Genomic DNA, 16,642 nt, shown 5'->3' on the forward strand with positions numbered 1-16,642 from the left:
AGCTCAAAAGACACGGTCTCTTACTCTGCCTTTTTTTAACTCCTTGCACTGATGATTGACACAACTAAAAGAACTCTCTGTGTTGCAACTTGACAAAGTTAAGGTCAAGGACAGGTTGGTCTTTCTTGGGAGGAAACATGGCCCAACTCTCTGTAAGCATCAAGCAAGCAGCTGCAGAGGCTCCCCGCTCCACTGAGCTTCCTGTAACAACCTGACCCAGTTGGCTGGCTGTGGTCACCTGTGGCTTGTTCCACCGTGTTCCTTTGCCAGCTGCAGTCCATCATTCCCCTCCAGGCAGCTGGGAACACTTCTCTGCTCGGGCTCTGCTCCCCACTGACTTCAGAGGGCTGAAAGCTGGGAGGACAGCAAGAGGGATGCAAGGGAGGTGCTAGAGGTAAAGCTCATACTCTTCTTAATTTATGAGCATTTTCTTTCAGCCAAGCTAAGGAGGGAATGCTCTTAGAGGAGAAGGAACAAGGGAGCACATGCATAAGAGGAAAATTTTTGCAGCCCAAATATGACCACACCTGAAGTTTGTTACCATAGATGTCACAAGTATTAGGACACTATTAACTCAGAGGAGGGAGAGATTTACAAACCATCAAAGTACTCCAGGTCAATGTAACCCTCTGGGAAATGAGGTTGGGAAGGCTTTAAACATGAAGGCATCCAGGGAGATGTTCTGCTGACATATCCATGAGGAGTTGGGTTCTCACCACCTCTGAACTATTTACTGACAAACAAGTACTGTAACTTGCCGAGCAGGCCTGGTGTGATGCTCATCCTCACCGGAGTGGCCAGGTTGGTAAATATTCTCATCCAGGAATTGGGTATGTTAGGAGAAGGGTCTTTCTTTAAATTTGGCTAGGATATTCTTCACACTGTGAAAAAGGTCAATATCTTGACGTGCTGAATAAGGAGAACTCGGAATATTCAATTTGAAGGGAAGTCATTCTAAATGTCAGTCTCATGGACTTGTGCTGTTTTAAATTCAAATATATGCACAAAACAACAGAACCACCTGCACGCAACCAAAGATGAGTGCTAAAGCTCCCCGCCTGAGGGGCACCTGGTCCTTGGGTCAGAAGCAGGGAGGTCAGGCTCCATCCTGCAGCAGGCGTTCCTTAGCCATTACAGTCCTTGGGTACTGGAACTGGAACTCCAGGTATCACTTGGGTCCACTCTAACACGATTCCCTGAAAGGTATTTTTTAAGACAATGCACATGAAAATCACTTGAAAGGCACTGAAACTCCCAACTGCATGATTTAGGTAATCTACTAAGAATCAACCTAGTAAAACTAAAACCAATATTCAGACAAAATGATAGCTTAGGATTTATTTGTACTTGCGAAGTTCACTCTGGAAATAGGATGCATTGATTATTTTGGTCAGCTCGGCTGCAGCGGTAACTCCAAAATCTCGGAGGCTTGCTTTGTAAGAGCTCGTGTCAGTCAGCAGAGGTGGGGCTGCTCCCATGTCTCTGCAGGGCCAGCTGCTCTCATGGCACAGGGACAAGAGCAAGAGGCAGAACTGAGATGCAATCATGCGAAAACCTGCTCAGACAGGCTATGTATCACGTCCTTCTCTCACAAACTCTGAGGCCAAACCTGACTGTGGGACATGGATATGTCTCAGCCTTTGAGAGGCACTGCAAGTCACACTGTCACAGTCACAGGCAGGGATATAGAATCTTCCAGCAGGGATTGGGAGAATAGTTAGGAGCAATAACACAATCCTCAAACCAGCTGAAGCCCTGAGTGCGAGTCCATATACAAACCCACCGGCACCCTCCTCTCCTCTCGGATTGGTGGCAGACATCACTAGTTGGAGCTTGCCCCAGCTGAGCTCAGATTTAGCCTTACAGTTTTCAACATACTGCCCTCAATAACCTACTAATCAGTCACAAATAGCATCAGAAATGAAACTCATTAGCCATCCCTGCACTAGAGCAAGTTATCAAACCAGGTTATCACAGTGATCCAGGGAGATTCCAAAAAAATTACAACCTCAGGAATACCCAGAATGTACCAGAAAAGCTACCTCAGAATCTCCTGTAAATTCCTCAGACAGAGCATACAACACTGTGCGTATAGCCTCCCTCCCCCGTGGGACCTGGAGGCAGCAAAGACTGGGAGCTTACAGCATGGACTTTCCATCCGCCCATGAGGCGGATGACCCCGAGTAGGTAAGGCAGTCTCTACTTCCTTATCCATAAAATGGTGTACGTGTGGCATAAAGGTTAAAAGTAAAAGGTCTGATGTCAGATTGCCTGGGCATAAATCTCCCCTTCACCCCTTGGTAACCACATGAATTTAGATAAGTTACTGAATAGCTATTTCTTTGTCTGAAAAAATATCTACATTTTATAACTGAGGCTAATTAGCTTAAATGAGCTAATTCATGTAAGCTGCAGAGAAGAGTGCCTGACACAAAGTTCTCTAAAGTCCATATAATTTTTATAATACTCTGAGTTGATATGAGCATTTAATGAGACTATGTATAAATATATGAGAAGTATTTGGCACATAGGTGTTCAGAAGGGGATAACATTGCTGTTATTCAATGTGTTTTAAGCAATTTTGATAAATGAATATGTTATTTTTTAATGTGATAAAATAGAGCACAAAATGGTCTACTTAATTATTCATATATATGCCATAAGGTAGAACACCCAGTACTGGTACCAATGAGGTGAGGGTGGACTTATCCCTTCAATTATTTCCATCATCTCTCTTCAAACCACCTCTAATAAGCATACACTAAATAAAAATAGCTTCAAGACATATCCTCAAGCCATCCCTAAATCATAGATCATCCCTTACACCCCTGCAAGCCAATTGCCACCACAAAGCTTCTCCCATGTTGAAATTGAGCTACCCCTGGGGCAACTGAGAGCATTATGAAAGGTATATTAACTGATAAATGTGAAGGAAACCTAGAATAATTACATCTTTTAAGCAGTTTCTCTCCCCCAGCACACACATAACAGTCACAGTGGTACTTAAATATTAAATGCAGTATCTCTCAACAATGTATGACCCCATGTGGGGAATGAACCTAAAGGAGGAGGTCTGATTCTCCTAAAACACTTCAGTGCAAGTTAAGAACTCTGGCAGGCACAGCCCCTTCATCACAGACATCCCTAAAAGCCTCTCCTAACAGAATTCTGAGCACTATGTTTTAGAACTGGGGGTTTGGGTACCAGCCTGCCATAGAAAACAAATTGGGCTCCTTTAAACGCCAAGCTTCAAAAGCAAGTAAATGCTGTAGCCAAGTTGTCTACCCAATCCCCACCCTGAGAAAGTCCTTGATGCCCATACTAGGGTGACTGGCTGTGCCAGTCTGCTAGGGATTATCCCAGTTTTTAGCAGCCCAGTCCCAGGCAAATCTGTACCCTTGGTCACCACAGCTAAAGCAAAGAAGGCGAAACAACAGCCAGGACATACGGATTCTGAACTTCTCTCTGTTAGGTAGACACAACTATAGATATAAATAGTGATCAAGTGGCCCCTGCATCTCAGGTACCTTTCAGGGAGAAACTGAGTTATTTTGTAATTAATACAACTCTGAAATTTGGAGGAGCCTAACTTTGCAAAGGGGACCCAAGCATTTCTTTGAGATTTGGTTTTTATAAGCTAAAATAGAACGTTAAAATTAGAAATGTCAGGAATTCAAGTCACTGAACTATGCTGCCCACCTCTTTCTTCCTGTTTGATCTTTGAAGATTAGCATTCAGTATTTTCCATGACATTTATATTGAGGAAAGAATATAAGATTATTAAAAGCAGAGAATGTCAATATTGGGAATGCACATCAAAAGGTCTTCAAGACAAAGAAAGGATCATATGATTTGAAACCAGAGTTACTAGAAGCATGTGTGCTGCACTTCATTTTCTAGTTAACAGAGTAACATACGTCAAAATATGATTTAAAACACTTCTCACAGCTGAACTGACGTTAGCTGATGCTCAGCCTTCTTTTGCTCTCGAGGATGGGGGTTCAAATCCAAAGGAGGTTAACACTTTGTACTGGTACATGGTCCTGGTGGATGAGGAAAACAGCGTTTTAGTTTAAGTAAAATGAAAACATCTGTTGGAATCTTGAGGGAAAGAATTGTTTTTAAAAAGAGGGGGAGGGAATGCTTGGTTGTTAAAGCCTGAGATGGCCTCAGTAATTTTGCAAATGCTAAATAATTACATCAGTTGCCTTGCTCACCTAGGATGATCAAAATTTTTACATGAACGTTGGTTCAGTCTTGATTTTTCAGAAGGCCACATCCATCTTATCTCCTAACCCTGTTTAACACTGTATGTTAATGTCTATCAACTGGTTTCAAGTGCTTTTCACATTAAATCAGGGTAAACCCAGCTCAGTAAGTGACTGATTTTTCATCACATAACTTCTCTTGGTCAGTAGCTCTGCACTCTTGATAAGACATTGTATTAATGAGCTATTGCTGCATAACAAAATACCACAAATATTTTAGAACAATACCTACATTGTTAGACCCACAGTTCTGTTGGTCAGATCTGGGCATGGCATAACTGAATTCTCTGCTCAGGACCTCACAAGGTGTTGACCAGGTTGTGTTCTGATCTGGAGTTCAGGTCCTCTTCCAACTTTATGTGTTTGTGGCTGAATTCAGTTGCTTGTAGTGGTAGAACTGAGATACTGATTACCTTGCTGGCTGTCAGCGGGCAGCCGCACTCAGTTCTTCGATGCTGCCCGTCTGCCTTGCCACATTGCCCCTTCCATTGTCAAAGGTAGCAACACAGGATTTCCCGCACATGGAATTCCTCTCACACTTTGAATCACTGACTTTAGAAAGAGTCCAGTCCCAGTGTGGGGAAAATAGAAGTTCCTATAACCAGGATCCTCACTTGACCCTAAACTACTTGATGATGTAATTGGCCTACTGCTAGCTAATACTTCCACACCCATAGGCAATGAGCTATTACTGTCTGAGTCACTATATAAAGAGCTCCACCCAGTACTCTGGGCAGAGGCAGAGACAGAAGTGGATTACAGACCTGCAGACTGTTGGATGCAGACATGATTCTAGTGCTTGACCTATCATTGGGAGAATAAAGCCAGGTAAAAACCCTTTACCCCAAGAATGTTCCCTTGTCATTTCTCAGTGTCACTGAATCAATAGTGAACTTGCCCAGGGCTGAAACCCTCAGGCAAGACACCCATTTAAGGGATCATCTGAGAGGTCAGGCTTACCAAAGATAATCTTCCTGTTTTAAAGTCAACTGTGCCATATCAATCATAGGAGTAAAATCCATCATTTTCACCATCCTGACAATTAGGCAGCAGGTAGAGATCTTGGAGTTTGTAGCTTGGGGCTGGATGGAGTTCCCAGCTCCAGGCAAGTTCACTCTGGATTTGGTGAGACCAAATAACAACAATTGAACATTAGGGGTAAAAGGGTTTATATCAAGCTTTATTCTCACAATGACAGCTCGAGTGCTAGAATCATGGCTGCTTCTGGCAAATCTGCAATTTGCCTCAGCCTTCCTCTCCGGAGGAGAGCACTGGGTGGAGCTCTTTATATAGCAGCAATAATGGCCCATTGCCAACTGGTGTGTAAGCATTGTGTACACAGTAGGCCAATTACAACATCAAGTAGGTTAGGGTCAGGTGAGGATCCTGGCCAAGGCAACTTTCATTTTCCCTACAGAGGTCATCTTAGAATTCTGCCTATCATAAGAAATATAATGCAATATATCTTTTCAATCCTCTCAGCCTATTTTTAGGAGGTCACACTATGAGAGGAAGTCCAAAAAAGGCATAATATAGGACTTGACTAAACCTACTCTCCACTTGAAATACAAAAGTAATGAAAGTTAATATAAAAATAATTATTAAGCAATTGATAATTATTAAGCAATTGATAATTATTTAGTAGTTGGTTAAATACATACAGAGTACTACTAATACATATGTAAGTTACAGAAGTCAGGCTGAATTCTTAATGAATTTGTAATCTATTAGAAAAGACAAATTACACATGTAGTTAGCAGATTCATATTGGGCCTTTATTATGTGACAGGAACTATTTTTATTTTATGTGGCAGTGGTCCCAGCTTCCTTGGATTTACATTTTAATGGAGGGAGACTGAGAAAGCTAACAGGTAGAAATTCAGCCAAAAACAGATTCACCAAAAAAATACCAAAAATAAAAAAGCAAATGCACAAAAGAAAACTATTGAGAGTAGCAATAATTTATTAAAGAAGGCCAGAGAGCTCACTTGGTAGAACATGAGGCATTTGTGAGCCAGGATAGCCTAGTAGTCCAAAGCATGGACTCTGGAGCTAGATATTCTGTGTTTGTATTCCTGGTTCTACTGAATCCAGTTGTAGTAATCTAGATTATTACAAATAATCTTGCATCTCTGTGCCTCAGTTTCCCTCATCTATAAAAGTTAGAATCAAAACAATTCCTACCACATAGTTTTTTAGGGTGAAATTAATTCCTATAAAGCACTTACAATAGTGTACCCAGCACATGGCATGGTAAGCATGGGTGATGGCTATCACTAACTCTGTGCCAGTGAATGACTGAGTGCTTGGCAGGAATTATTTCTTTTCATCCTCACAATTGATCCTGAGAGGCAGGTATTATTATTGGCTGCTCACTACAGATAAGAAAATGCAGGTTCAGGGAGTCTAAGTAACTTCTTAAAGGCTATATTGGCTATTAAAACACAGGTACTCTGGGATATAACCCTGGTCTGTCTTGAGAGCACATATTATTTACCACCAGAATTACTAATAAACTAAGATAGTGGAAGCCTATACAGGTGAAGATTTATCTTCCAGATTGCATTGGTTTGTCTAAAAAAAAAAAGAAAGAAACAACCACAACAAATCTGATGAATGGAGCAGAGAAGGATATGGTATAAGAGAAGTGGCAAGGACATGACTATCAAGGATCAATCCTATCAAGTATGTAGAAATGTTATCAAAACTAATATTTGCTATAATAAATCAAAAGTGAGTCCATATAGAGAAAAGCATTTTCAGATAGGCTTCTGCTTTTAAGTTTCCAATTTCAAGTGACTCATATTTGAATAGCTGATGCTGTTAGTTTCCAGTTCCTGCTGTTAATTGCAGGAAGCAAACCTACCCATGTGCTAAATGCTAACACACACACACAAACACACATCCTCTCACTTCTAACCAAAGCCACAGTCCCACTTGACAGCTCAGGAGTCCCCACAACAAGCCCATCTCGCATCCACATAGGAGCTAAGCTAACCATGGAAACACAGGGCAACGACTTGCTGGTCAGTACAACTGTGCTCCCTTTTAATCAGTGCCTCCAAGCCCATGAGGCTGACGACAGGAAACTGTCTTTCCCAATAATCCCATTGCCAGCATTTTTAGTTGTCCTAACCTGCTGGTCCCCTTAGTCCCACCAGTTCCAGAACTTTTCTAAGTGCCTGCACCTGCCTCCTTGGTGTCCTGAGGATGGTGCTTACAATCTACCCTCTGACTGCGGCCTCTCTCCTCTGGTGGCTCTTGCTGGCAATGGTCCTTCTGTTCCATTGTCTACTCTGTTTGTCACTATCTGTTTAAACCTCTTTTGTGCCTGTGGGCTGGCTGGTCTCCTCTAAATCACCTACTATCCTACATCTCTGAAAACCCCTTCCTCTGCTTATGTTTAGTTCTTTCATGGAACAATCACTCTCCTGCCCATAACCTTTTTATTCTGCTAACTTCAAATCAATCAGTATATATTGTTGCCTCCTCTGAGCCAGGTGCTTGGTGCTGGGACTGCAGTGATGAATAAACAGGTTTCCATGTCCTTAGGAAGTTACATTCTAGTGGGGAAGAGGACCCCATGAACAGATCATTTCAAAATAATGTGGTAACAATATACAAAGATGCGCCCAGGCTAAATGAGAACATAGCCCATCCTAGTGGTTCAGGAAGGCTCTGAGAAGGTATTTATGTCTTTCAGAAAGTCTAACAACTGGTTAGCCAGATAAAAAAGAGGAAGAAAGGCCAGGTAAAGAAGACAGCATGAGCCTAGGCAAAATGGTAGATACAGAAAAAATAGCAGTCCAGTGGTTCTGGTACTTCAAACATGAAGCAAAGTGGGCAGCAGTAAAGGAAGAGGTAGACAGGTACAATATCACGGAAGGATTTTGCAGTGCCATGTTAAAAAGCTTGGATTTAACTCTGTAGTGCATGATTTTTTAAGCTTTTTATGTCACAGGCTATTATTAAAATTAATGAATTCCATGGTCCCTGTCGAACAAAAGTCTATGTGCATACACATACACATATAGATACACAGACACATACAAAGTTGCCCATGATTTCAGCCACCCTACCCACATCCCCAGAAGTCATCCACACTCAAAATGCTAAAGATAGAGGTAGGGTATGCTGAAGTGGTGAAGGGGTTCCTCTGATGTATTTTAAGCAGAGAATCACACGATGATCACATGTTAATTTACATATATTACTGTGAAGTATCACAACAGGCAAGTCTGGAGGCAGGGAGTATAGTATAAAGATACTTGTTCAGGCAAGTATAGTACGAAGATCTTGTTCAGGCAAGAGATGGCAAGGCTTGAACTTGGGCACTCGTGGGAAGGCTAGAGAAGAAGTTAGAAAAGCAGCCGGACTTAGTGAGTGAGTGAATGTGAGTCATGAGGAGGAGTCAGAGCAGACTTCATATTTCCAGCTTGAGAAACTGGGTAATACAAATGGGATAAAAGGCTAGTTGAGAGGAGAAGAGGTAATGAGTTTATTTTTGGACATTCTGAGTTTGAAATGTCCTTGGGATAACTTAGTGAGCATCAGACAATTGGGCAGATTATGCCTGAGTCCCAAGGAGAGGTCAAGGCTAGTAACATAGATGTGAGGAGTCATATGAGAATGTACCATCTTGATTTTTCATTTCACTGAAGTACAACATCAATACCGTTTCTAAAATTTCAAAGCAAAGATATTTAATTCTACCTTTTTCTTTTACCTTAACATAATTTTCCCTAGAATGAAATTTTAAACATACAACAAAGATCCTGCATTTTATAACAGGATTCTCCTATCGGAGTAAAACAAAAGACAACAGGACCACCATGATATAAAAAAAAAAAACCTAGTTAAAATCCCCAAATTGGGTCTATTCTCTTCTCACTGGAACACCCTTTTCTTCAACTTTCACCTTACATTACCAGTTCTACATAAATCTAAGTTAAACTCTGATGGTGTATAAAGGAGAAACCCCCCCGATTCAATCTTAGATCCTCATTGATGCTTTAGGAGGAAAAATTCCTTTATATTCAGTTTTGTGAAACATAGAATCAAATCCTTTTATTGTGCTTAAATGTTAGTAAAGTTAATATGTTGTTGAGAATTTCTAAGCTACCATACCTGAATGTGAAATAGCTTTCTAAATCGCCTCCCCAACAACCCATTCCCCACAAAGCAGCCAGAGTCACTTTGTAAATGTAAATCAGAGCATGACACTCCCGTGCTCAAAAGCATCCATTAGATTCCCACTGCTTTCATAAAACCCAAATTTCCTTCTGTGTGCCCCCCACCAACCCCAGCCTTATCACCTCTCCCTTGCTTTCTCAGGTCCTCCCCTGTTCCCTTTTCAAGCTTAGCTTTCTCCTGAGAACTGTTTTGTTTTCCTTTTCCTGGAGTTCTCTGCCTTCGACATTTCATAGAGCTGGCTCATTCTCATCTGATCTTTCATGTATTGCCTTAGAAGTCCACTCTTGACAGAGGCTTTCCCTGACCACCATTTCTAATCCTTATCTACCAATTCCACTTTCTATCACATTACTGTTTTATTGTCTACATGGCACTTATCATTGTCTGAAATTACAGTTTTTGCTTTGTTTGTTCTGTTTTGTATACTTGTTTATTGTACACTGGAACCATAAAGGCAGTCACTTCACTTGAATCAATCCACAGCACATAATAAGTACTTAATAAATACTTGTGAAATGAATTAACTAATTGAACTGATATTCAATCCCATAAAAGAAGTAAAAATAAATAAATAAAAAGCACTCTGAACAAGGATGACAGGTTCTGTAGCTGTCACTGGCAAATGGAAGTCTTTGAGTAGCTCAGTTTGCTTGAGAAGGTGATAGACAATTACAAGACTTGCAATAAATGCTATCAATGAGGTAAATATAGGGCCCTTTAGGAGCACAAAGAAGTGGAGCCTAAATCTTGGCATAGGGGATCCTACAAGTCATAGGCAAAGTTAAATCTGAAGGATAAGTGAAGGAAAAATGGGGGAAGGGAAGAAAGAATGTGGTAAAAGTCCAAATAGAAGAAACAGCAGATGCAAAACTCTGCAGCAAGAGATAGAAATATGAGAAATTTTAAGTAGTTACCTCTTCCTGGAGCATCATCCCAGGGTAATGTAGGATTCGATGACATAATAATGTATGCGAACCTATTATAACTGGTAACTTACCATGTAAGTTGTTCTTAATAAGCGCAGACCTGTACCTACTAGTTGGTCACTTAATATCTGATGGTTTCTGATATTCTAAGAAATAGGAAAGATCATTTCAGAGAGGGACTTCGAGTGAAGGCTTCTGTGATTTACATGCTATGTAATGGCACCTTACCGTCGACGTTTTACATTAACTACCCGTCGGCTTTGGCGGACTGAGCAGCCAGGGTCTGCGGGAGGGTTATTACTTTGACAACGAATCTCATTGGCCATTCAAAGTGAAACGGTTGGATGATTGGCTGCACAGGTATCCAGAGGCCTGTTTCCTTGTAGCTGATTGGATGGGGTGTGGCCAAGCTCCCACCGCCTTCTCTCTACTTTCCCACAGCATTGGGGTTGCTTGGCAACTCATTTGCAATCTCTAACTGAACCTGCACCCAGCTGCACCTGTAACCTGGAAACAACCGGCTAGGACCGCCCTGCGCTTACGTCTCTCACGCCCACTTTACGCACAGGCAACACGGTTGTCCCAGGTACTCATTCAAGTTTGCCTTGAGACTGGGCTGTGGGCTGACAGTGCAGTGACACCGCAGTGGAGAAAGTGTCCAGTTTTCCTTCTGGACGTCCTCGTTTAGAGCAGTCAGGAGAAAAGAAAGTCACTGTTATACGTCCAACTTAGAAGCCACTTATCTTGGGAGCACACAGGCTCTAGAGAGCAAGTAACTTACGTCAGTTAACCCGGTGTGAGAGGGTGACTCACCTGACTCAGAGTAAATCCTAGGAGTGTGGTGACAAGTGCCAGATACTTTGTTGTCTTATCATGCACTGCAGAGCTTACTTCTTGCTGGAGAAAGACTTTCAAGAGTTAAAGGAGAAGAACTATGAGGTATGCACTGTGGACCTGGAGGGATGTGTTTCATTGGGGCACGAATATTTAAAATCCGTTTAGTCTGTGTTTATTCTATAAGGCATAGTTTACTTAAAGCTAATTTTTTGGTACAATATTGTTAATTAAAGAATCTATTTCACTATAATAATTATCATTACTTCACAGTAGTAATAGTTAACAATATTGAGCACACTAATTTATGTGTATTTTAGCCCTGAATATCAGGGTCTGTCAGGCAGTAATTTACTTTATTACAGTCATTAAGTACAATACTAAAGTAAGTAGTGTTTTGTTTTACCTACTAGAAACCAAAACCTCAGGAATGTTCAGTAAATATTTGGCCCCAGAATTCCATCACAGGGTTTTCTGACTCCAAAAACCCTTGCTTTCACATCTTGAGTTCTTTTACTTACTGTCTAGTGCACTCTTTGCCAACTGCTGTCACAGATAACACATAAATGCTTTCCTCTTATAATCTTAACACAGAGAAAGGCTTTGCCTGGAATGCCACCAAGTGAGGTTATCAACGTTCATGGGTGCCACAAACTGGTTTATTGCATATAGTATGGAGAATAAAATATGGAAAGGGGAGGTCAGGAGGACTTCAGAGAAAAAACAGAAAGAACGCCATCCGTAGGAGGAGGGTGTGGAGTATTACCCACAGTTGCTGTAGATATACTTCAGCACTTTGCTCTGTTTCCACTCTTGCTGTGAAAGGACTGTCTTGCCTTCACTGGAGAAGTTAGAGACAGTTTTTGAGTCTAACAACAAACATCAGAGGCATAAACTTACTGTTTGATGTTGTTTCTGTTCCACCTGAGCTTTGTGGAACAAAGCACTTAACATACTTAATAACTATGTAGTTGCTCAGAGATATTTATTGACTATATTAAATATATTTCTCAGAATCACTGATTAGGTTTTCTATGAAATACATTCTTGTCTCTCCATTGGGACAATACCTCAAGTATAGGAAAATTTATTTTTATACACAAACATAATTTGAGTTGTGTTTTTCTTAAAGAAAATTTTCTTACTTCATGTCTTCCATGTAACATCCGTATAGTTTTAAAAAGCTTTGAAGAAATGCATGCTTTCCAACTATTTCCTTTCCTAATTTGAATCTTAAATTGGCTATTGATTTACATAAGCCACACCTCCCAATCTTGACCTTGTAGTCCTACACAGATTATAAATACAGCAAATTTATAATCTGATCTATTATAAATTTACTAGTTGTTCTTTGTGTGTGTTTCCTGGAATCTACTTTAACTTCTGTGTAATAAGACAATATATAACACCTGCCCAAACCAACAAATAAATAAATATACCAGGAAAAGAAATGTAGAGTTTTAGGAATAATTGTAACTTGATATCTGATTTTGAAAGCTGCAATAAATATTAATCTTCTGTTTTGATTTTTTTAAATTAAAGGGTATTATTGCCTTTCCTTAAGTGAAGACATGATAGAATGGGAAGCTGAAATTGAAGGTCAATAGAATACAATTTGGCATGGTTTGTGTTTTCAAAACCAATTTACTTTTTAAAAAATCCTTATGCCATTATTAACCTATCTTCTTTATATGTATAATAACGTTGCATCATACAAATATTCTAGAACTCTAAAAGTATTCACAAGTTATTTTTGAATTATGTGGCTTAATTTTTTGCCATTTGTCAACATAGATGAAAATTTTAGGTCTGAATTTTTCTTTATGCCAAATCTTAATACTATGTTTTTAAGAAGCGAACACAGTAAAGCATATTAATTGAGAATATTGTCTGTCTCCCATGAAATCAGAGAATAGCTACCAAAAATCCCATAATTATCTCTCATTTTTTCCTCTACAATTTTCCCCCAAATTTTCATAAATTAAGTTTTCAAGAAAACTGGGCTCCTAGAAACATTAATGAGCATGCACTTTCAATCATGGATTAACAACATAGATTTGTTGAGCAAGGTAGGAGAGAAAAACATGTAAGTGGGTAATTAAAATAAAGGATACTACATTCTCTTACAGATTTTGAATAGAATGCCAAGGAGGCAGTGATTAATTTTGCCTTGGAGAGTCTTCTCAAGGAAGTGACACTGAAATGAGTTCTGAAGAATATGCACAAGTTTGCCAAGTTTCAAAGAAGGCTAAAAAAAATTGAAGCAAAAAAATCCCACAATTCTCTCATTTTTTTCTCTACAATTTGCCCCCAAATTTTCATAAATTAAATTTTCAAGAAAACTTGGCTTCTAGAAGCATGAATGACCATGCATCTTCAATCATGGATTAATAAGAGTAAACAGCATGGCAAAAAGCTTATAGACTGGAGAAGATTCTGGAACAGGGAGTTCGGAAATATGAGATATACAGTGATGGGGGCACTGTTAGGGAGATGGAGTTAGCAAATGGAAAGGACTGGTGGCAAAACACCGTGGGATTAGAATATGAGGAGTCTGTTATACCGTTAGAGGAGCCTTGGTACCCTATGGCCCTATTTACTTACAAATAAAACTCCAGGGATCCTGGAGAGGCTTTTAAGTGTAGAAAGAAACTTTAGTGTTATTCAGGTTACATCTAATCAGTATAACATGACACTTTAGTAAAAATGTTTATTCTTTATCATTCCAATTGACAATACATTTTACATCAAACTACAATTTTGTCCCTCCAGTTATGAATTTCAGAACGATTCCTTTTCATCTGAATGGTAAGGACCAAATGAGATTCTTATCATCAGGTACTCTTTCCCTATTATCCTTGTTAATGTTTGATAATGTTTCTTTTTAATAACCTTGTTATGATTATAGAAGTAATCATGTTTAGTGAGAATATTAAAAGGCAGACAAAAATGATCTTCTTGAATCCTAATTCAGAGAGATATAACTCTCAACATTTAACCACATTTATTTCCTTTTTTCTATATATGTATTTTTCCTAAGTAGTTGGGTACACATAAAGTTTTGCATCTAGCTTTTCTAATTTAAAGGGACATAGTAAGTGTATTTTTGCATTATTAGAGATTCTTCAAAAGATTATTTTTAATGACTGAAATGATAAATTTAACCATTCCTATATTGTTCAATATTTTAGTTTGACCTATGTTTTTATTATCACAAAAAAATGATGCACTGACAAATTAACATGTTAGAAAGAAATAAGTAAGATTGCTTCTTCAAGTTAGACAAAAAGTGAATTCTTCTTGATCAAAAATCAAATTCTTAAATGCTATAGAGAAAAAATCTAATAGAATTTTTTATGGGCTTGGTGAGGAAGGCCTTTCCAAATACAATAAAACTTAGGAACCAGGAGAAAAGCATGACATACTAAACTACAAAAATGTTTGAAAACTTCTCTACAGCTGATGACATTATAAACAGAAAGCAATTACACTGACTTTTGCAAACAAAGGGAAATTATTTGCAACACATAAAACAGTATCTGTGACATATAAATAGCACTTGTAAATCAATAAAAAAACAATAGAAAAATGGGCAAAGGTTATACACCTTTGCTAGAAGCATAAAAATAAACATAAAAATATGTTAAAACTCACCAATAAGAAAATAAATGCATATTAAAACAAAAAATGGTGACTTATCACTTATGCTTAAAAGTATTATTTACTAGGGGTGGGCAAACATGGGTTCTCTGGCATAGTGATGACCTTAGTGTGATCTTTTTGGGAAGCAGTTTGACAGTTTCTAACCAGATATAAAAGCAAACAGCCTTAAATACTATATTTACAAATTATTCTGCAGAAATACTAGCATAAGTATGCAAGAGTATGTTTAATATTTAAAGATGTTTGTTGCCAGTAACAATGTTGGAAATAGGGAAATAACTAATATGGGAATATTAATATGGGAATTTTTAAGTAAGTTTTCCTGTAGTTATACATACCTTGCTTTTAAACATAATTGGGGATATATGAAGACTGGACTTTTTGGTCCTTGTTATATTCTTAGAATCTTCACTACCTATACCACACAGTTGTTGCTCAAATTTTTTTTTAATAAACAGAACCAGAAATATGTTGATGCTTTACTGTTAAATGAATAAAACACTTTGGAGAATAAAATGTAAAATATAACTTCATGTAATAAAAAAACAAAACCATGTATTGCAGTCACACACACACACACACATATGTGTGTGTATATGTATATAGACCAACTGGTAATAACTCTGAAGAGTGGCATTAGTAACATTCATATTTTACTTCATATACTTCTACATAATTTTTTCTAAGTATATTATTACTTTAATAATTAAAACCTATTTTAAAAGTCAAACTGATGGTACAAAATCAATTATATACATTTGCCATTATTTGCTCAAAATAAAGAGGAGTGAAATTACTGGATTACATATAACAAGGGTGGAAGGACCTATTTTTTTATCATTTAGTCCTCATCCCTCCCATTTCCATAGAGTAGAGAGAACTTCTGTCTCTAGGAGGGAAAAGTTTGGGAAAACTTGTGATTGCTCCTCTTTCCTTCCCTCCCTCCTCCTGGGATGACTTACTTAATTGGAGAATTGGGAGAAAAAAAACATGTGTTGCTCAGCACTTTCTTGACATTTGTTTTTCCCAACCAGCCTGACATCAGAATGGGTTTGGTCTCAGTTTCTCCAGGCAGGAAACTTATGCCTTCACTTGAGGGTTAAGTTCAAATCAGGGAGAGTTTCATGGAGTAAGGTTAAAGCTGTTGATCAAATACATTCTCCATTTCAGTCTTGCATACAGTAAAGTTGATGTTTTTTACTTCCATCTTTCAACACTTGGTCTATTTCATTATATATGAACTTGGGAGGACAAGCATGTTATTTGTTAGCCCCCTGACTCTAAAAGATAACTACTTACAGTTCCAATTCTTTAGATAGGTAGTGTTAAATTGCCTTTGGAGATGTTGTTTACACTTCTACCAGTAAGTGTATATAAAGTTCTCATTTTAGCACTCCACAAATCTGGGAGATCTTTTGGAGAATTTTTTTGCCAATTTATTAATAACTGGCTGCTATTTTAATAAGCATTTCTTTGAATACTTATGAGTTAAACATTTTTTATGTCTTTTGATTGTGTTTCTTATTCTGTGAATTGTCAGAGTTATTAACAGTGTTATCACGTTGTCCTAGATGTTGCAAATATTTCCCTTTGTCAACTTAAAAAATTAATTAAAATTTTGTTTATGTTGATGTTTTTATGTCTGGGATTTAAACTTTTTTATGGCATCATATCTGTTAGTCTTGTCCTTTGAGATTTTTGCAATTGTCTTTGAACTTACATGATTCTTTCCCAAGCACAGTCAAATCATTTTAATCT

General features: G+C 38.5%; 1 protein-coding gene across 1 annotated transcript in view; it reads left to right on the forward strand.

Annotated features, from left to right (window-relative positions):
* Positions 1-10,624: 10,624 nt before the first annotated feature.
* The window catches only part of UBE2U (ubiquitin conjugating enzyme E2 U), a 53,427-nt gene continuing 47,409 nt past the window's right edge, over positions 10,625-16,642 (forward strand). The window contains 3 exon segments of the mRNA XM_037024328.2: positions 10,625-11,342; positions 12,779-12,848; positions 13,923-14,029. Coding sequence (XP_036880223.2) covers positions 11,261-11,342; positions 12,779-12,848; positions 13,923-14,029 — 259 coding nt within the window. The 5' untranslated portion in view covers positions 10,625-11,260.

The sequence above is a fragment of the Manis javanica genome, chromosome 4 (assembly GCF_040802235.1).
Source record: "Manis javanica isolate MJ-LG chromosome 4, MJ_LKY, whole genome shotgun sequence".
NCBI classification, from domain to species: Eukaryota; Metazoa; Chordata; class Mammalia; order Pholidota; family Manidae; genus Manis; species Manis javanica.